Below are 21808 nucleotides of genomic sequence, written 5' to 3'. Positions count from 1 at the left end.
ATCCTTATCCCCAGGATATAGGCAACTTCACCAAGGTCCTTCATAGCGACACACTTCCCAAGCCAGGACTTTACTTCCTGCAGGGTTGGGATGTCATTTCCTATGAGTAGTATGTCATCCACATACAGTACCAAAAAGCTGACTATGCTCCCACTACCCTTGATATAGACACAAGATTCATCTTCACTCCTTGAAAAGCCAAATTCCTTGACTTTCTCATCAAAGCAAAGATTCCATCTGCGAGGTGCCTGTTTCAATCCATAAATGGATTTCTCGAGTTTACACACTCTATTGGGGTACTCTGTACTGACAAAACCCTCTGGCTGAACCATGTAAACATCTTCAGCGAACATTCCATTAAGGAAAGCGGTTTTGACATCCATTTGCCATATTTCATAATCATGAAATGCAGCAATGGCTAACAGAACCATAATAGACTTTATCTTGGCCACTGGTGAAAAGGTCTCATCTTAATCAACTCCCGGAGTTCGAGAATAACCCTTTGCAACCAGTCGTGCCTTATAAGTGTGTACATTACCATCCATGTTGGTCTTCTTCTTGAAGTTCCATTTGCACCCTACAGTCTTACGACCTGGTACATTCTCAACCAAGTTCCAAACTTGATTGTCATACATGGATTGTATCTCGCTATCCATAGCCTCTTTCCATTTTGCAGACTTAGGGCTTTCCATGGCTTCCGTGTAGCTGTTAGGTTCATCCATACCTACTAGTGTCTCATCGCTAATAAGTGTCTCACCTTCCGCAGTAATATGGAAACCATAGTAATGCTCAGGTGCATTCCTAACTCTCGTGGAACGCCTCAGAGGTACAGACTCGTCAATTAGCTCAACAGGAGTTTCCTCCTCAAGTTGAGGGCTAGGGTTTGAAGTTCCTTCACCGCTTGACTCTTGAATTTCTTCAAGATCAATTTTCCTCCCACTGTCTCCTTGGCTTATAAACTCTCTCTCTCGAAAGACTCCTCTTCTTGCTACAAAGACCACATTATCACTTATGGGTTTTATGCATAAGAACAATCCTATGTGCTCATACAAACCCTAATGCTTGGATCTAGGTTTCTCTATTGTATATGCTTTGAATCCAAGACTAATAAACTTAGATCTAACATATTATAGAATGAATTAGGGTTTAGAGAATTACCTTTGATTGTTATATAGCAATAACAATCAATTCCTTGCTTGGATTGGCTTCAAAAGCTTAGTGCCTCAAGTGCTGCACCTCTAATGGAGTTACAAACACCATATGCAACTTGGATGAAGAGGAGAAGAAAGGGGAGGCACCAAAAATGGCTGGAAACCCTAATGGAAGACTTGTCCACGTTTTTGGGGCATAGGGGCCCTTTATATACATGTAGGCTATTAGGGTTTACAACTAGGAAACCCTAATTTGACTGCTTAGGCCCTAAGCAGCCCATGGACTCCTTAAACATATCCCTTGGACGATTTCTAATGGGCTTCCCATAGAATTCGTCCAACCTATATATTATTAGGTGATCCATAGCCCAATTATAATTATCTTATAATTACAACTTCAGTCCCCTAAGTTTAATTAATCTCTTTTAGCCATAAAATTAATTATCAATTAATTCTTGACTAATATTAATTAAACAATTTGATTTCTCCTTTAATATATTATTCTCATAATATATTAATAAATCATATTTAAACCTTTCTCTCCTTAAATCATCCTACATATTGCTATGGTGAAGGCAACCCAAAAGGACCATGCTCATAATCAGGTCAAGTACATACCAAAATAGTTATGGACTTAGACACTAATCCAACAATCACTAGGTCTGTAGAAGAGGTAACCAAAGGATCTTTGCGGGTAGCCAATGAAAATACACCTCTCACTTCGGGGTTCTAGCTTATCATGAGTTTCGCGCCTCACAAAAGCCTCGCAACCCCAAATCTTGATGTGGTCTAGGTTGGGTACTTTACCAGTCACATCTCGTGAGGAGTTTTGGCAACTTTCTTTGTAGGGACTAGATTAAGAATATGGGCGGCAGTCTCTAAGGCATACCCCCAAAATGAGATTGGTAGCGAAGCTCGACTCATCATGGAACGAACCATATCTAACAAGGTTCGATTACGCCTCTCAGCTACACCATTCAACTGTGGTGTCCTGGGAGGTGTCAATTGTGAGACAATCCCACATCCCCTAAGATACTCGAGGAACTCTGAACTAAGATACTCACCACCTCGATCGGATCGAAGCATCTTATTGTTCCTGCCCAATTGATTCTCGACTTCCTGTTTAAATTTCTTAAACCTTTCGAAAGTCTCTGACTTATGCTTGATTAAGTAGACATATCCATATCTACTATAATCATCAGTAAAAGTCAAATAATAACGATTAGCATCCCTTGTGGCATGGTTGAATGGTCCACACACATCCGTGTGTACAAGGTCCAACAAACCTTCACCCCTTTCACAAGAACCTGTGAAGGGTGACTTTGTCATTTTCCCAAGTAAGCATGATTCGCAACTATCATCTGACTTTAGGTTAAATGACTCCAAGACTCCATCCTTTTGGAGTTGGCCTATGCGTTTCTTGCTTATATGTCCAAGTCGACAATGCCATAATGATGCTTTATCCAAGTTATTATTATTAACAGAGTCAATACACAATACATTATTTCCCAAGTTATCAACCACAGATATTGTTTCATACACGCCATCACAAGGTAATGCTTTAAAATAAAGAACATTATTAAAGAAAGCATCAATCGAACCAACTTTATTATCAAATGAAAAGGTGAAACCTTGTTTATACAATGCATGAAAGGAAATAATATTTCTTGCCATTTCCGGCGAGTAACAACACTTATTCAAATCTAAACTAAACCCACTACTTAGCGATAAAGTATAAACTCCAATCTTGGTGACAGGTGAAGCTTTCCTATTTCCCATGATCAAGTTTATTCTTCCTTGCTCCACATCCTCACTTCTTCTTAGTCCCTATAAATCAGAACAGATATGAATACCACAACCGGTATCAAGGACCCAAGAATTAGAATGGGGTGAGTTATTAGATAAGATAGTGTAAATACCTGCATGGATGGGTTTAACTTTCCCATCCTTCACATCTTGCTGGTACTTTGGGCAGTTCTGCTTCCAATGTGCCTTTCATGGCAATAGAAGCATTCAACCTGTTTTGGGTTAGAAGAAGGAGTGATGAAACCTTTCTTGGTTCCACTTGAAGAAGAGCCATCAAGGGTCCTAACCTTGGTACCCTTCGAAGAACTCTTTCTCTTCTTCCCTTGTCCTTTCCCGATTGCCAAGACAGGGGCGGAGTTGGTAGGAGTAGGAGTAGTAACAACTGCCTTACCCTTAATACCACTTTCCGCGGTCTTCAAGAGTCCCTGAAGTTGGCTGAGTGTGACCTCTTCCTTGTTCATGTGGTATGTCATGCGGAATTGATCATAACATGAAGGTAAGGAGTGCAAAATGATATCTATTGCAAGCTCCTCGGGGAAGTTCACATTAAGCTTCAGCAAACGGTCCACAAATCTTTGCATTTTCTGCATGTGGCCCGTGATGGGTTCACCATCCTTCATGCGAGTTGTTATCATGGAGGAGATAATTTCATACCTCTCTTGATGAGCACTTTGATGGTATCTTTCCATCAAGTCTTGCAGATCCAATTCATAAGGTCCATATATATTGCTGGCACGTTGGTCAGCCCAAACGGCATCACCACGAACTCGTAATGTCCATAACGTGTCCGGAACGCGGTCTTCTCCACGTCCTCCTCTCTAACCCTGACCTGATGATACCCGGACCTCAAGTCTATCTGGGAAAACTAATATGTGCCCTGTAACTGATCGAATAAATCATGTATCCTTGGGAGTGGATAACAGCTCTTCACCATCAACTTGTTTAACTGCCGGTAGTCGATGCACATCCGGTGTGAACCATCCTTCTTCTTGATTAAGAGCATCGGTGCTCCCCATGGAGAACTGCTCGGATAAATGAACCGCTTGCCCAACAGCTCCTGTAATTGAGATGACAGCTCCTACATCTCGAGTGGTACCAATCAGTACGCCGCCTTGGCGATAGGGGCTGCACCTGGCACTAGGTCGATCTTGAACTCGCCCTGCCTCTCCAGAGGCATTCCAGGTAACTCCTCTGGAAACACGTAAGCGAATTCTCTGAACACTGGAACCTCTGGAACCGAGGTCTGATCCCCGACCCACGTATCCACCACGTACGCTAGATAACCCGCGCACCTGTGCTGAATGTACTGTTGAGCCCTGGCAGCTGAACAAAAGCCTAATCTCACTCTGGATCCCACACCGTAGACAATCAATTCTCCCCAAGTTGAGGTTTGAAATACCACCCACTGACCCTCGCAGTCGATCATGGCACTGAAACGACTAAGCTAATCCATACCCACAATCACACATACATCCCACATGGGGTAGGGGCGGACTGGTGGCAATCCCTCACATAATGTCGCTCCTTGCTACATTTGTGACACCTACTACCAGATCGGCACACTCCCGAATGAACCTTCCCGTACTTCCCACAAGTGCAGCCCTGCTGCCCTCTAGACCTAGTATTAGTGGTCTTTGACCGCTTCGGCGCCGACTAGGGCTGTGCCGGGGCCTGCCTCTTCTCCCATAGATGTAACTCAATCTCCAATTCACGCCGCCTAGCGGCCTCCTGTAACTCTAACAGTAATATCACATCGCTAAGTAGCAACAAACAGTCTAATGTCAGTCTTGAGCATGCTCAGATAACATGTCATCTGAGCCTGCTCAGAAGCAAAATCCAGGCAAAACATCACCCTCTCTATGAACATCTGGGTGATCTCTGTCACTGACTCAGTACCCTGTCTTAGATCTAAAACTCCTAAGCTAACCGCTCCCGCTCGACCCGTGGAATGTAGCGAGCGCGGAACATATCCCTAAACTGCTCCCAAGTAACTGTGGCTCTCTGATCATCAATGCAAGACCCAGTAGTCAACCTCCACCACTCCTTTGCCCCAGACCTCAACAGGTTCAGGGCACAACTGACCTTTTGGTCAGTAGGACATGAACATGTGAAGAAACACCCCTCCACGTTAGATAACCACCTCATGGCCTTGATGGGTTCTTGAGTCCCATCAAAAGTCGGGGGATTCGTGTTATCGAAGTTTCGGTATAGGAATGCCCGATTGGCTCCTCCTCCCGTCGATGTTACAACTGCGACAACCGCCTCAGTAAGGACTAATACTCAACCATGGCGGTCTTGATAGTCCCAAACATCTCTGGTAACTCTGCCTTAAATAGTGCAAGAACCTCATCATGCAGGATCTCCCGGATCCTGGCATCCAAATCCTCTGGTCTCATCTGACCAGTAGTCCCCATCACTGTCGTTGGCTCGCCCTGACTGCCAACTCCTGATCCAGATCCAGCCTCGAAATGTCTCGTGACCACCATACTGAAAATATACCAAGAAGATATCAGGCATCTCTTATAATAACGGGGAATCAACTCCTAACATAGTCATAGGGGTTGTGACTTCCTTGATACGCGTATGGGTCCTGTGCTTTCAGTAGTACAGGCCATACTACCATGCACACCTACCCACATTTGTCTCAAGTATCATCACAATGCCCTAACGATATACATAAACATAGCGAGCGCTTAATCCTCACTCCTAGAGGAATGCTAAATATCTCATAACTGGCCTATCGACCTCGCATAACCCAGCCATCCATGAAACTTCCACCAACTGTGCAACACTAGTGTATGCTAGGCATAGATTACGTTGAGCCCCACTGAATTTCAAATACCTGATCCTTCCCTAAGCCCTTCATCAAACAAGAATAGGAAATAAGGCCAAACCAACCATTCTCAGAATATATGATGTTGATCATGTACATCTGTGATGCATACATTAAGCAACTACAGTAATGATGTCAATTTCATATAAGGAAAAACCCTAGGCTATCAGGCACCATATAATCAGGAAATTTTGTGATGCAATTCCTAAAGATCCCTAGCCCAGTACTAGTATGCTATTCTAACATATCACAAAACCAAATATTCCATAAGGTATTTTGGGGTCTATTGCGAGCTCCGGCTGATCGTACACTTGCATCCTCCTTTAGTATTTTGAAGACCATTTAAAAAAAGCATTTTGAAGATCTTTTCCTTGATTTGAGACTGGATTCATACGGGTGTTCCTCCAATTCACTCAAACCAAGTCTCTGATACCAACTTGTAAAATCCGAAAAATTCAAGCTAATTTAAAACTTTTTAAATCATTCAAAAACCGATAATTATTACAAATATGTTTTTGATGGTGTGCCTAGGGCAGCACAGCAGAACTGCGTCTAGCCCAAGAGCCGGGTACGCCAACTAGGCTCAGCCCTCTGATCCTGTCTCCCCAAAAGCGATCCTGTCTAGTACGGCTCAGGCAGGAGCGTTAGGTATAAAAGGATGTGATCTCAGACCTGCGAGGTATGTTCTCTGGGCTTTCTAGAGAGAATACACACAAACCCTAAAACACCCTCTAACTTGACCGTCGGAGCGTTCTTCCGGGAACTCCTCCCGGAAAATGGCTGATGGCCTCTGTTCTTTGTGATCTTGTAGTGATAGCTAGACTTTCGAGAGAAGTTTGCGGATAGAGAAATAGTAAGGTCGCATCATTTGGCGCCATCCGTTTGTGAGACGAAGAACACAAGCGAAAAGCACAAAAGAAAACGTCAATGGCGTCCAACGGCAGTGAGGGACGACCGACCAGTCCCATACGTCCCATGACGGCGTTGGACGAAACACCACCGTCTACAATGGTCAACATGGCCATTTTAGGTGAAGGAAGTTCTACAGCAATCGCCGGAAACATTCCACAACCGCCGCTTTCTCAGCAAGGAACGACTCCGGTGGGGCCACTTCCGTCTACACACCTTCAGATACCACCATTCTTTGCACCGCCGCTGCAGTAGGCACAACCGGTCCACTCAACTACACTTCCATCGAGTCACGTTTTCAACATCTCACCGTCGTTTGCAACGCCATTGTCATTCCAGATTATGGGTGGATAGAGTTCAACGAACTCCTAACCGCCGTTGGCGCAAACCATGATAAACCACTCACCACCCATCTACCCGATGGCCGGCGCATGGACTGGACCGACTATCCCCGCCAACGGCAGCCTGCAACAGCCGATAATTATCAACCCAGTAGCCCCCGTGCACCCTTTTTCCGCTAGTTATCCCCTCTAGCTGCCATTCCATCCATACCCCTTTTATGGACCAAGTCCTGGCTATCTCACACCGCCATCACATGACATGAACCCTCAATACCAACAGGGAGCGTCGACTGTCCTAGGCCAAGATTGTTTTTCCTGTAGTGTGACGTCTCCGTTTGTTAAATAATTGTTGGATTATGAAATACCGAACACAACAAAGCTCCCGACGCTCAAAACGTACAATGGAACCACCGACCCGGATAGCCACATCGACACGTATGAATGGACGATGACGTCGTTGAAACTTAACGAGAAGTTCTGGTGCACGTACTTCCCGACGACCTTGATGGCAACGCCGACACGTGGTTCAAGACGTTGCAACCGGGCAACATTTCAAACTTTGCTCATCTTAAGTACCTCTTCCTTACCAAGTTCATGTAGTGACGTAAGTACAAGGGAGATTCTCATTCAATCATAGGCTGTAAACAGAAAGAGGGGGAAACTGTACGAGAATATTTCACAAGGTTCATAAATGCTACGTTGGATGTACTGGGAGATGATGAGGGGCTCATAGCTGGCGCCTTTACATGGGGGCTCTTTCCAGGCCCTTTGTCGCAAAAACTCATGGGAAAGAAACCCTTAACACGGGCCGAATTGAAGGAAAGGGTAGAAAGGTATCTGCGGAAGGAAGATGGTGAGGCAGCCAAGTAGGCCTACTTGAATGCCATGGCGACCAGACATCACAATCCGGGCCACATGGATTTTCGCCGGGGGGGGGGGGGGGGAATAGGCACTATGGCCAGGCAAGAAGGAAGATAGACGCAGTCGCCGCCCAGAAGTGTACACGGTGTCCGAGAAACAGCAGCCGACCAAGTCGCCCAAGAACCGATACTGTGAATATCACAAGAGTAAGACACACGATACGGCCAACTATTTGGTATTAAAGAAAGAGATGGAAGAGAAGCAACTCAAAGGAGATCTGGTAGAAGTAGTGCGAAGCCTGCGCGCCAAGTTTGATGCTGAAAACACCAAGGGCACACCTCGTGAGGGGATCCAGTCCAAGGAGATATTCATGATACGAAGTAAGAGAAGCAGGGAAGAACAACGGGGGGAGCAGTAGACCGCCAAATTTTTAGCACGCACACTCACGTTCTTCGTACAAGACCCCCGACCGGAAGGATGGAAGGGCGACAACCCGCTGGTGATACAAGCCTCCATCAGGGATATAACTATACATAGGGTCTATGTCGACATCGGGAGTTCGAAGAACATCATCTACGAGCATTGCTTCCGGCTCCTCCCAGACCGTTGGAAGGATAACTTACGGCCCACAACCAGGAGGCTAGTAGGATTCACTGGTCATAGCCTATGGCCGATGGGCACAATCCACCTCCCCTTGACCATTACTAGCCACGACAAACAGCGAAAGAAAACCGCCCTGATAGACTTCATGGTCATTCGGCATTCGGCGGAACACAATATCATTCTGGGAAGAACAGCCCTCTTGAAGCTTGGGGCAGTACCATCAACTATGCATGGGATCATGAAGTTCGACACCCCAATGGGCGCGGCTACAGTGCTGGCCACCCCACCTAAAGAATTGCAATGCTATACAGTCATGAAGCCGATAGAGATAACCAAAGAGACCAAGAGGCCCAAACACAACCCCATGAAAGGGAAGGAAGTAATCAATGAAAGATACCCCGACCAGCCAGTCAGCAATGGATGCGATCTCCCAAGTCATACAAGAAGAGCGCTGGTTGACTTGCTCAAACAATAAAAACATGTGTTCGCATGGACTCCTACAGACATGGTAGGGGTAGAAAGGAAGGTCATCGAGCATAAACTTGTAATTAAACCAGGCGCAAAAGAGGTTAAGCAGAAAAAGAGAGTGCAAGGAGGAGACCGTAATAGGGCAATTAATGCAGAAGTGGCCAAGCTGGCAGAAGCCAGGATAGTGCGGGAGGCAATATTCCCGACATGGATCGCGAACCCAGTTATGGCCCGCAAGCAAGATGGGTCGTGGCATATGTGCATAGACTTTTCTCACTTAAATAAGGCATGCCCTAAAGATTGTTACCCCCTCCCGGAGATTGATCAGAAAGTGGAATCGTTACAAGGGTTTAAGCTAAAGTGTTTTTTGGATGCATACAATGGGTATCATCAGATTTTGATGAGCAAAGAAGATGAGGAGAAAACAGCCTTCTACATAGAGCATGGCACTTTCTGCTACACCAAGATGCCTTTCGGCTTAAAGAATGCAGGGGCCACATTTCAGCGCCTGGTCGACTCGATATTTGCTAAACAAATCGGGAGAAACATCGAGGTATATGTGGACGACATGGTGATTAAGAGCCCGCATGAAGACAAGATGTTGCAAAATATTGAGGAGACTTTCCGGACCCTAGAGGCGGTAAAGATGAAACTGAACCCAGCCAAATGTACGTTTGGGGTGGAGGAGGGGCAGTTCCTGGGATACTACGTCACCAAGCAAGGTATCCAGCCCAGCCCGACCAAATTCGATGAATTCATCGAAACACCAACCCCGAACTCCCTTAGGGATGCACATGGTCTGAATGGGAAACTTACAGCTCTAAGCAGGTTTATTTCGAAATCCGCTGACAAGGCTATGCCGTTATTCCACATATTGAAGGGATGCATTGAGAAGAGCAATTTCCAATGGACGAATGAAGCAGAAAAAGCGCTCCAAAGAATCAAGGAAGCGCTACATGAACTACCCATGCTAGCTAACCCTGTCCCTGGAGAGACGTTACAAGTGTACCTTCGACATCAGGCGAAGCGATATCTTCAGTATTGATTGTAGAAAGGGAACGGGAATAGAGACCGGTATATTTTGTTAGTAGAGCGCTGCAAGGACCGAAACTCAACTATCCTACGCTGGAGAGGTTGGTCCTGGCGCTGATCTATGCGGCGCGACGACTAAGGCGGTACTTTCAAGCACACCAGATCGAGGTGCTCATGAGTTACCCCATCAAACAGATACTGCTCAAGCTGGAGACGTCAGGCCGGTTGGCGAAGTGGGCAATCGAACTGGGAGAGAACGACATAAATTACCGCCCAAAGACAAGTATCAAGGGACAAGCACTAGCCGATTTCTTACTAGAAATTCCGGACGGAGGGGACCCGACCAAAGAGAAAGTGTGGGCAGTTGAAGGGGGCCCGGCTGATAACAGTTCGTGGACTTTGTATACGGATGGCGCATCCAGCAGGGAAGGCTCAGGGGCGGGGATGATCCTGACCAGCCCGGAAGGAGAAGAGGTAACCTACGCTCTCCGTTTCGATTTCCACACGTCAAACAACGAAGCAGAGTACAAAGCGCTGCTTGCAGGATTGCGTCTAGCCAAGCAGATGGGTGCGAAAGCTGTAACGGCCCTAACCGACTTGAGGCTAGCAGCAAACCAAGTTAATGGGAGTTTCGAGGTAAAAGATTAGAGAATGGGAAAGTATGTAAAGATGGTGAAACAATTGGTAGGATCGTTCGGACAGTTTACAATCAAGCAGATACCTAGGAGTGAAAACAAGAGGGCAGATGCTTTAAGCAAGTTGGCATCCACGTGCTTCGACCACCTGTCAAAAAAGGTCCTGGTAGAGGTACTCCGTGAAAGAAGCATAGACAAGTAGCAGGTGAACGCCCTAGCCCCAGCCGGGCCCACGTGGATGACACCGTTCCGGGAATACCTACAGAGGGGGGTGTTGCCAGACGATCATGGCGAGGCTAGGAAAATACGTATAAAAGCGCCTTCGTACGCAATGGTTAACGGAGAATTATACAAGAAAGGGTTCACGACCCCATGGCTAAAGTGTGTGGACCAAGACAAAGAGAGAGAGAGAGAGAGAGAGAGAGAGAGAGATGTTACAGGAAGCACACTAAGGGGAACGGGCCTTAACGGGCAAGGTGTTGCGAATGGGGGTATACCGGCCGACGATACAGCAAGATGCGATAGAAATGACTAGGAAATGTGGGGAGTGTCAGTCTTACGCCCCAGTCCAAGCGAAACCCCTGGTGCCACTGCATAACATATCCAGCCCGTGGCCATTCTACCAATGGGGCATAGATGTAGTAGGTCAATTCCCAGAAGCGCCAGGAAAGCTAAAGTATATGGTGGTGATAGTGGACTACTTCACAAAATGGATCGAAGCGGAGCCATTGGCGTGCATATTGGGGAGACACATGATAAAATTCATATGGAAGAACATCATGACAAGATTTGGGACACCTAAAGTTCTTGTCAGCGAGAACGGCCTACAGTTTGTTGAGAACCCGTTTAGAGAATGGTGCACCACCAAAGGGATAAGCCAACGTTTCACATTGGTAGCACACCCGCAAGCGAACGGACAGACGGAGGTATCCAATCGAACCATTGTAAATGGAATCAAGAAGAGGTTGGGCAAAGCAAAAGGGAATTGGGCGGAGGAGATACCGATGGTGCTGTGGTCGTACAGAACTACACCACGAACAAGCACGAAGGAAACCCCTTTCAGCCTAACGTATGGGACAGAGGCCAAGCTTCCCATGGAGGTGGCAGTGAACACACTGAGGGTGGCCAACAAGGAAGAGGAAAGCAACGCACAAAACCTAAGGATAAACCTGGATATCCTAGAAGAAAAGTGCGAAAAATCTGGAATGCGCCAAGCTGCATACAAGCATGCAACAGAAAGGTACTAAAATCAAAGAGTAAAGGAAAAAGCGTTCAGAGTTGGTGAATACGTTTTGAGGAAAAATGAAGCAAGCCGAGCCCAGCCCCAAGGCAAGTTGGGCCCAACATGGGAAGGCCCTTATAGAGTCACAGAAGCAAACATGAATGGCGCATATGTGTTAGAAACAATGGAAGGAAGGCAGATTCCAAGAACGTGGAACGCCAGGAACTTGAAGAAGTATTTCTTTTAAACAAGAAAGAGGGAAAGAGATGCAATCCCAGCTGATCGATGTGCTGCTTAGTGTAGCACATCCCAAGTACTTAGAGTACATATGTCCATGCTTAGTGACATGAGTTTAATACTTAGTGTATTTAAAAGTTCGCGGTCAATGTAGAATGATAATGCAATTGTTGATTGTTGATACTTAGTGTATTAATTTATAACGATTGAATGTTCACATGCAAAACTCGATCGTTGGGTGCTATGAGCGCCCAATACCGACACTTAGTGTGTCAAGGATAGCATGGGCAAAACGAAATGCCTAGCGCATCAGGGTGTTGTATCTCCTATATAATGTATAATAAACAAGCAAGCAAAACGATAAGCAAAGCGAGAAAAAAAATAGACAATGCTTAGAGCATACAAAATACGCATCCAGGAAAATAAAACATTGTTTTTAAAAGTCCAAACATTACACAAGTCAAAAGCATCAAAACCTAAACCAACTAAGCAGATAAATTTATACACCCCAAGAGGGGTAGCACACGATGCCGGTGCACCCTCCCCAACATCCTCTCCATCACCCACAACCACCTCACCAACATTACCATCACCAATACCTACTCTAACACCACGATCACCTTCACCACCAGCCTCACCACCCTTACCATTCCCCCCACATCAACCTCACCTACCAGCATAATTTCCTGACCCATCACACTTTCTGGAGTACCCTCAGAACCACCAAAAGAACATAACTACCGAAGACCTTCAATACCTAACTCCCCCGAACCCAACAGAGATGCATTATCCATACTGGAAAAAGACAAAAGAGCATCATTTACACTAACCGCAGGACCAACCAAAGAAGCACCGGCAACTACCCCCCCACCACCAACACCAGTAGAAGTCTTCTGAAGGGACTTAACCCCAACCACAAACACAACATGGCAGATGAGGCTTATGGCATTGGTAAAATCGGGATGCTCAATCAACTTATCAACAATAGGAACAACACCAACACGTACCAACTAATCCAGGTCTCGACAAGAAGCGTCCATATCCGACTGTAGCGACGGCACAAGCTTGTCACGATTAGCGGCATCACGCTCAAGACTCTCCACCTGAATCATCTAACCCTCATTCATCTGTGTGAGGGAGTCAACCTTAGCCTCCAACACGGCTCTGGCTTCTTCAAGGATGTTTTTCTCAGACGCTAGCAACTCGCACTTCTTTTCAGATAAACGAAGGTCATCACCAAGTTCGCTAAGGCAGCGCTCCATACTTGCCACACGTGATCCACAGGCGGCATGCGCGGTCTCCATCTCGCCAAGGGTATGGACGCGTCGGGAACCTACAACAAGATAAAACATGGCTTGTGCGGCAGCGTAGGCCATATTGTGAGCAAGGGCAGGGTTACCCATCGCCTCCATATCTCCAACTGCAGCCGGAGGAAAGGCGTGGCATGAAAATTCCAAAGCATTGGCACGCACAGAGAGCCGAGAGTCATTGCGAAGATCCCATGATGGAACAAAAACAGTAGACTCAGAAGCACCATCTCCAGAACCACCATCCTTGGAGACTACAGCTTGTCCAGGGACACCAAAACCTTTTGCTGGGGAAAGCCTTGAAGGAACAAACGGAACAATTGGAGAAGGAATAGTAGAGAAGTCTGAAATAGCGGGCTGTTCAATCGCCCTGTTGATCCCATCGGACTGTTGCGTGTCGTCATCAGGGATCACTACCACACCCGTTGGTGTGGAAATCATAGAGATCAGTAGGCGAGAAAAGCTGCGCCTAGTATGTACCCTCTTGGTAGCAGTGGGCGCACCAGTAACTAGCTCGCCCATGGCTTGTACAAATTTTCGTTTCGCCTACATCCGCGCGGACATCATTGATGAGTCCCTCCTTGCTGTCCTCACTAGCCTCCATGGAGGAAGAAGGAACGCCACCCAGGGGCATGACAGCAGAAATGGGGTGATCATGCAGCGGATTCTCCTCGGACGCCGATGAACTTGTCGGAGGAACGGGAGGGGCAGCGGTTAGAGCAAGCTGATCCATCCGGCGAGGGGGAGGAAGCCGATCGACCAGATCCACCTCGCGAAACTCCAACTTGCCCTGATAACGTTTTCACAACACCTCATCCATGGACAGAGAAGACTCAACACTTAGGGAAAGCAGAACGGAAATATAAATAACACAGGAGTAATAAGGGGACGAAAAGGAAAAGAGGGATACAACACTCACCATCAACGACGGAGAAGAACACCACCATTTTGCCACACTGCCTCCAAGAGTGGCTCATCCCTACCCCAGAAAGAAGTGCCTCGGAATAATCTTCAGCGGATACCTGCACACTCTTCAAGTAGTCAGCGACACCCTGGTTGTGGGGGAAGAGTTTAGGGATGGTATCGGCAAAAGCATTGGCACGATAGCGACCACTCCCAACCAGCTCCTGATTCACCAACAACCATTTATCCTGCCAGTTTTTGGGGGTACGCCCGTCGGGAACTAAGGCGTGTCCCCCTCGTCGGACCGAGAAGGTGCATTTATCTCCGGTAACACAGAATCGGAAGAAAAACTTGAAGACAAAGTAATCTGGAAGATACCGTTGGCCCTGCAGATCATTTCAAACGCAACCACTTTGTTAACTACATTGGGAGTCAACATCTGAAGACTGCAACCATCTTTTTGGAGGACCTCCTCCTGAAAATCCGTTAGAGGAAAGCGTATACCAGCGTCTAGGGTTTTCAAGTAAACCCCAATCTTACAAGGGGGAGGGGAAGAGATGCTAGAGCCAGGAGAGGGAAACTCCACACCCTCTAAGGAAGACAATCCATAAGTGATTTCCAACTGACGATACTCAGCGGCAGATGGAATGACTCCGGGAAGGTTTGCCATGAAAGAAAATTGGAAGATAAACACAAAGAGGAGAAGGAGGAACAGATGAGGCAAGAGAAACCATGCAAATACCCTTATAAAGAAGTGGAGGAAGCGGGACATTTAAATGTCTGGCACAATGACGAAACTGCCAGTCATCATGCGCAGTCACGTCGCCATTAAGGACGGAGTGGCGGATAAAGAAAAACCGACACACGTCAGTTAATTAAGCCCAGAATGCTGTAACTAGCACTGCAACGCTACGACTACTGGACTGGGGGACTTGATGGCGTGCCTGGGGCAGCACAGCAGAACCGCGTCTAGCCCAAGAGCCGGGCACGCCAACTAGGCTCAGCCCAGCAGGCTTAGCGCCCGCTGGCGTACCCGGGAGCGAAGCGCGCAAGCGGATGGCTCGCGCCCACCAAGAGGCGCTCCTTGCTCCAAGACAAAAGATACGGTCAGGAGATAAGCAGAAGGATTAGATCATTACCGTCGGAGCCAATGAGAACGCTCTAGCAGTTGAAGGTGCACCACCCTCCAATCAGCGCCTCTGATCCTGTCTCCCTAAAAGCGATCCTGTCTGGTACGGCTCAGGCAGGAGCGCTAGGTATAAAAGGATGTGCTCTTAGACCTGCGAGGTAAGTTCTATGGGCTTTCTAGAGAGAATACACACAAACCCTAAAACACCCTCTAACTTGACCGTCAGAGCGTTCTTCCGGGAGGTCCTCCCGAAAACGGCTGACGGCCTCTATTCTTTGTGATCTTGCAGTGATAGCTAGACGTTAGAGAGAAGTTTGCGAATAGAGAAAGAGAAAGGTCACATCAATTTTCAAAATGTTTTAATGTCAGAGTTTCCCAGAATCAAATCATAAAACATAAGGAGGTGCATGATCACACCTTCGCCTTCCCACGATCGTCAGATGTACCTGAAACAATAATCGATAAATGTAAGCTCAAAGGCTTAGTGAGTTACCCCTAAAATACCAACGCTATACAATCATAATCATATCATGTAATCAAACAACATGCATAATGAGCCTTCAACCTGACTGGACCGCCTCGCAGGCCTTCAGTCTATCTGGACCGCTCTCCGAGCCTTCGGCACGTCTGGACCGCCTCGTAGGGCCTACGGCCTATCCGGACCGCTCGGCGGACCTTCGGCCTGACTGAACCGCCTCGCAGGGCCTTCAGTTTTATCCGGACCGCCCTGGGTATGTTGGCCTTCGGCACAAAGCATGACCGCCTCAACCCAACCCCCAATCAAACAAGCATGTGCACATAAATATCATACTCTAGCATATACAACAGTCAAACCGATCTAACAGATCACTAATCATAGCAACATCCTATAACCAGGCTACAGACCTAACCGGTCACTAACATAGCATCATCCTATATACCAGGATACCGACCTAACCATGTCACTAAGCATATCACCATCCTAACAACCATGATGTAAATCAATAAGCATATCATGCAATAATCCGGATAAAAATCCAAAAAGGGCCGACATTGGTGTTGTAGAACCTGTCAGTATAGTGAGGAGAACTCACCTCAGAATGTCGAACTGAAACACAAAATCAAGCTCTCGAAACACGGATCTAAACTCAACCACCTCCAATATGAAGCTAAGATGCAGTAAACTCAAATCCACTAGCTTCTCCTTGCTCCAAGCTCCTTAGAGTTCACTCCTTCTTCTCAAAATCAACCTTCCAAGCTCCTTAACACACAAAAATGGAAGATAAACACGTTTAGGGGTTTCTGATCTCAAGGGGGACGGCAAGGGAGGCTGAGGGAGGCTTATGACCCTTTACATAGGGTGCAAAACCCTTAAAATTAGGGTTTCATTTTCCATCTCCTACTCGTCGAGTTTTGCCTCTCAACTCGTCGAGTAGAGAATTCCCTACACGTCGAGTGGAGGCCATCAACTCGACGAGTTCCAAGTCAAAATTGTTCTTTTTAGATAAAATTCTTGTACCTGGGAGTTGGGGTGTTACATACATTTAGTCACTACAATATTTTTCGTACATGATTTACCCTTGATTTATTTGAAATTGTTTACATTTTACCCTTATGACCGGTTGTAACCTTTCATAAGGGTTAAATGTGAACAATTTCAAATAATTCAGGTGTAAATCAAGCATGAAAATTTTCAATGACTAAATATAAACAAAATTGAAAGTTCGTTACCCTTTCAAGTCATTATCTCATAAATGGTTCTAAATGTTATTAAGAAGGAGCACACACGGAATATTGAGGTCACACGAGTATGTTGTAATATTCATGTGATATACCTTTAGTGTATAAGGTACAAAAAACAATATTTAGAAATGCAGTAGGAGCGACTTCAATCGCCTAGAAACTAACGGAAAAGGACTGTGCGTTCAAACATTTACTTAAGACATAGGCAACAATTTTCAGTCTAGAGGGTGGAGATGGTCGTTGTAGATTGTAGGAGGAATAAAGCACATTTGATAAAGATATGTGAAGATACTGTGATGCTAGATTTGAATGAGGTTTTTCTCTTTACAAGAACAATAGATTTGATTAGAGAGCGTAGATGCATAAGATCATGGTCATGGAGCGGTAAATGAGTAGTCAAGGTTTTTCTCTTTACAACAACACAACCATGATCTCATGCATCCACACTCTCTAATCAAATCTCTTTTTTATTGTAAAGAGAAAACCCTTATTCAAAACTAACATCAAATTATCTTCACATTTTTTTATGATGTCTCTCTTCCTCGTACAATCTACAATGACCATTTTCATCCTCTAGAGTGAAAACTATCGCCTATGTCTTCAGTAAATGCTTGAACCCACCACAATCTATTTTCCTTCAGTTTCTATGGTTGCTCCTATTACATTTATAAGTGTCGTTTTTTGTACCTTATATACTAAATGTATATCATATGAATATTACAACATACTCACTTGTATGACCTCAATATTCCGTTTGTGCTCATTCTTAATAACATTTAGAACAATTTATGAGATAGTGAATTGAAAGGGTAATAGACTTTTAGCTTTGTTCACATTTAGTCACTGAACTTTTTTTCATGCTTGATTTACCTATGAATCATTTGAAATTATTCACATTTTACCCTTATAAACGGTTACAACGATCATAAGGGTAAAATATGAATAATTTCAAATAACTCAGGGGTAAATCAAGCGCAGAAAAAAGTTCAGTAACTAAATATAAACACAACTGATCCTAGTTACCTTTTCAAGTCATTTTCCATTTTATTATTTATTTATTACCATAAAATATTTTATTCATAATCCAAATATCCGGTTAAAGTGTAAAACTAGCCAATTTGGTAGAGGTTTTACCTTTTAAAGTGGAGATCTCGGGTTCTAATCGAGACAATGATGATCTCTTCTAACCACTAAACCCTGTCTTTCAATAAAATAAAATAAAATTATCCAATTATATATACATACTAATTCTAAAGTGACATTTGAACAGTTCTTATCTATGATTGGCTGGATTTTTTGTTTTGGTTTTTTTTTTTTTTTTTAATCTGTATTTTTCCATCATAATGGTTCGGTTCCGTTACTGTTCATTCCCCATACGTGTTCTTTTATCCGTTCTTCTCCTTCTACGTGTACTGCCCTCCCAGTTCTTCTCCACTGCCTCCTTGCTTTACTGTTTTACATCGTCTGCACAACTCAAAATCGATGGCTGCTTCGCACACCTATTTTCTATCTCTCCCACTGTTCCTCACCGACTCTTTAAATCAAAGTTTGAGGGCTCCCATCTGTTACTGATCGGGAAAGAAAAATGGAGGTGGGTTCCTTCAATCCTTGACTACTCAAAAAGAAACACGAAGGAAGCAAGTGGTGATGGCGTTTTTCGATGGTGTTGGTCCGAGGAAGGTGGCAAGGTGGCGTTTGTCGATGGTGTTTGCCACTCATCTGGGTCCCTCTTTTCTATCTTTGATTCCATTTTTTTTCACAACTCTCGGTAGGAGTCGATGGTACTAGAATTTTCAATTATCAGCCCTAGATCTTCAAGAATGTTGATTCCACCGTCGCACCTTACCACCATGGTACCCTAATTTCATTATTTCACAATGGGAAATTCGAATCGTTTATCAAAATTCTTCTGACAAATACAGGCAAGTTAATTAATTATATTTGCTTCACTATTTCTTTTTATTTGGGTATATCGACTCTTTTCCTGTTGATTAACAGAGCAAAGCATGATGATGGAATCATTTTGCATCTTCAATTACAGCAGCAAGGGTGGTGCCCTAAGCTTCTGCAGTTCTGATTGAGGGTCTATGCAAAATCTTATCTACCGAGAGACAGAGAGAAAGAAAAGGAGGAGAAAGAAATGGAAGAACTCTTTAAGTTTTATTATATTAAGGCCAAATTCTCATACTTTCTCTCTCTATACGCTACAATATTACTTCCAAACATACACAGAATAATTAAAATTTTGGAAAAATCTTAACAGTTCTTGATGCTGGCCTCATCGTCATCCTTCAAGAGACTCAATTCTCTGGTACGGCCTCTTTTTTCTTCAAATTTACTGTTCTTGATGACCTACATTTTGACAATTCTTCAATTTTGCCCCAAACCCACTTCATAAAACAGTTGAATTTGCACACAAAATATAAAAATCATATTTTTCTGTTGTGGGTAGGCGTACATTCCTTGAAACGTGTGCAAAAAGTATCCACAGGTAGTGAAATGTACAGATTAGAGTAAAAAAAACATATAAGTTTGTATTCAAAGGCTTTAAGGCACTCAAAGTTGCTTTCATATCTCTTAAATGCCGCTAATCATCTGTGATTTTCTGTATACTCTACGTAGGAGTGCAACATCATCTCTTGGGTACAATCAGCTTATCAATGGCATAACATCTTGAAATCACTTGCCATTCGTTGTTGGAGCCACAAATTACTATATTCTGGTAAAACATTACTTAGTATTTTCATAAGGATCTAAATACAACATTGAAAATGCAGTAATTTTTGATTGAATTTGCAGCAAGTAATGATTCAATAGTGTTGAGATCTTGGAGACAAAGCAAATGGAAGAAAGTAAAAAAAATTTGGATACATACAATTTTTGAGGAGCAATGGATTCAATATTCAGATAAGTTTATTTCACTGTAAACAATATTTTCAGCTTTTGTTGTTTTGAAAATTTCAGATATGGTTAGCTGCATAGCTGTACCCTGTTCCTTACCCCCTCCACTATTTTCTCCAAATTTTCCTCCAAATTCAAATTCAATGACCTCAACACTTCCAATATTCTCACTAACACAAGAAAATCATCCAAAATAAGCTGCTCTGGCGCCGAAAATTCTCAAAATCAACAGCAATAGTTCAATCTATCTGTTCTTCAGTTGGATAGATTTGAAGCATCAAACAAGATGAAGGTAGTTTTTTCACTTTACCCGTGTACTATTTAAAAAAAAGACGCTATTGCCCTTATGAATGATTTGGACAAATTTTCCCTTATAACCTCTTATCTGTTTTTCCACGTACATCTATCCACATCCATTTTACTGAACTTAATTCCAATCTTCGTATTGAATTTTACTTTCATTTGATTTTTAGATTTCATTTGAGTTTTAGATTAGCAGATGAAGGACAGCATATCACATTAGGTTTATTCTCCAATTGAAGAAAGGCGCATTTGGAAGCGTTGATGAGCAACATGATCGCAGGTGGTCTATTGGATTTGGAATTGATTCTTTTGCCCTTTGTATTATTACAGGTGACGACCAAAAATGTCACTCTGCGGTTGACTTCTGGCGTTGAGTGGTTGCCATTTCTGAGGGAAACAAAATTAAGTTGTTTCCAGTCTTAAATCATCTTTTGATTTGCATTGAAGGCATGTTAAAAGTTCATTGCTTATTGGTAAATTTTCAGTCCTAATTTTTGCTTCTATGGTTGCACAACAAGTGTTTGTGATATTGTCTCAACAGATTGTTAAGAGTTCCATGTTTAGGAAATGATAGAGGATTATTGCAAGATAGGCTTGAATACAGGACGATGAGGTGGTGGAATATTATCTATATCAGGTAAGTGTTTTTTATGAGTGATATCCAATCTATGTCGATTTGAATTATGTTAAATTGAACATCAATGATGGATAGTGATGGAATTGTGTTGCATGTTGTCTATTTTACTTGATACTAATTTGACCCTGCTTAGAAAGAATTTATTAGTTATGAAAATGGTTTGTCTTCATTCTTTGGTTTAGCAAAAAGGAAACAGTTGTCTGGTAATTGGTTGTAATGAATAAAAAGAAAAGGTATTTTTATAGTATTATTGGAAAAAATTAATAAAATAAAATAAAATCTTTGTATCAGGGAGATTTCATCCTGTTTTAGCGTCAATGGATTACTAAAATCGGCGAGGACGACGATTGAGTCGGCGGTTCTGTTCAGTTAGCACCGTCATCAACGACCAACCGGTTCCATCATCTTCTACACCTGTACATGTTTTGTATCTATTGTCTGTTTTCTGAATTCTGTGGATGTGGTTTTCCAACTTTCCAATGGTTGTTCCTATTGAAATACAAATTACACACATACACTAGATGGAATAAAAAACCCCTTTTCTGCGATGTTATTTTTACTCTACTCAGTTAAAACATCATACATGATCTTTTTTGCTTTTTTTTTTATTTTTAAATCGATTGGAATAAGATATTGATACAGTCTAATGTGATGGGTGTAGAATTTCTTGTAACAAACTACTATACGTAAAAGTTTTTTAGGAGCTTAAGTTTACATTTCATAGTATACTTAAATCAGTAATCACAATTTTGAAAATGTAGTCAATATGGCTCTAATGTTGATATCAATGTATCTGCAACTTTTAGGG

General features: G+C 43.8%; 1 protein-coding gene and 1 long non-coding RNA gene across 3 annotated transcripts; both read left to right on the top strand.

The window, feature by feature from the left end:
* The first annotated feature begins 10178 nt into the window (after positions 1-10178).
* Positions 10179-10652, top strand: LOC145096065 (uncharacterized). The gene has a single exon (XM_079033837.1). It carries the CDS (start codon positions 10179-10181, stop codon positions 10650-10652), a length of 474 nt encoding a protein of 157 aa, XP_078889963.1.
* Positions 10653-18475: 7823 nt separating this feature from the next.
* Positions 18476-21548, top strand: LOC145093642 (uncharacterized). Of its 2 annotated transcripts, XR_013702996.1 has the most exons (7): positions 18476-19470; positions 19782-19881; positions 19959-20011; positions 20124-20352; positions 20694-20836; positions 20928-21000; positions 21292-21548. It is a non-coding gene; the product is annotated as an uncharacterized LOC145093642 (long non-coding RNA). The 2 variants fall into 2 exon arrangements; XR_013702995.1 differs by having other exon boundaries at positions 19959-20352.
* The last annotated feature ends 260 nt before the right edge of the window (positions 21549-21808 follow it).

The sequence above is a fragment of the Lactuca serriola genome, chromosome 3 (assembly GCF_051521515.1).
Source record: "Lactuca serriola cultivar US96UC23 chromosome 3, Lser_US96UC23_V15, whole genome shotgun sequence".
NCBI lineage: Eukaryota > Viridiplantae > Streptophyta > Magnoliopsida > Asterales > Asteraceae > Lactuca > Lactuca serriola.
Note: the sequence above shows the minus strand (reverse complement) of the source record. Positions and strands in the feature narration are given on the sequence as shown.

Excerpts from the sequence above, each read along its gene's own strand:
- LOC145096065 (XM_079033837.1), top strand. The coding sequence starts at position 10,179 with ATGAGTTACCCCATCAAACAGATACTGCTCAAGCTGGAGACGTCAGGC.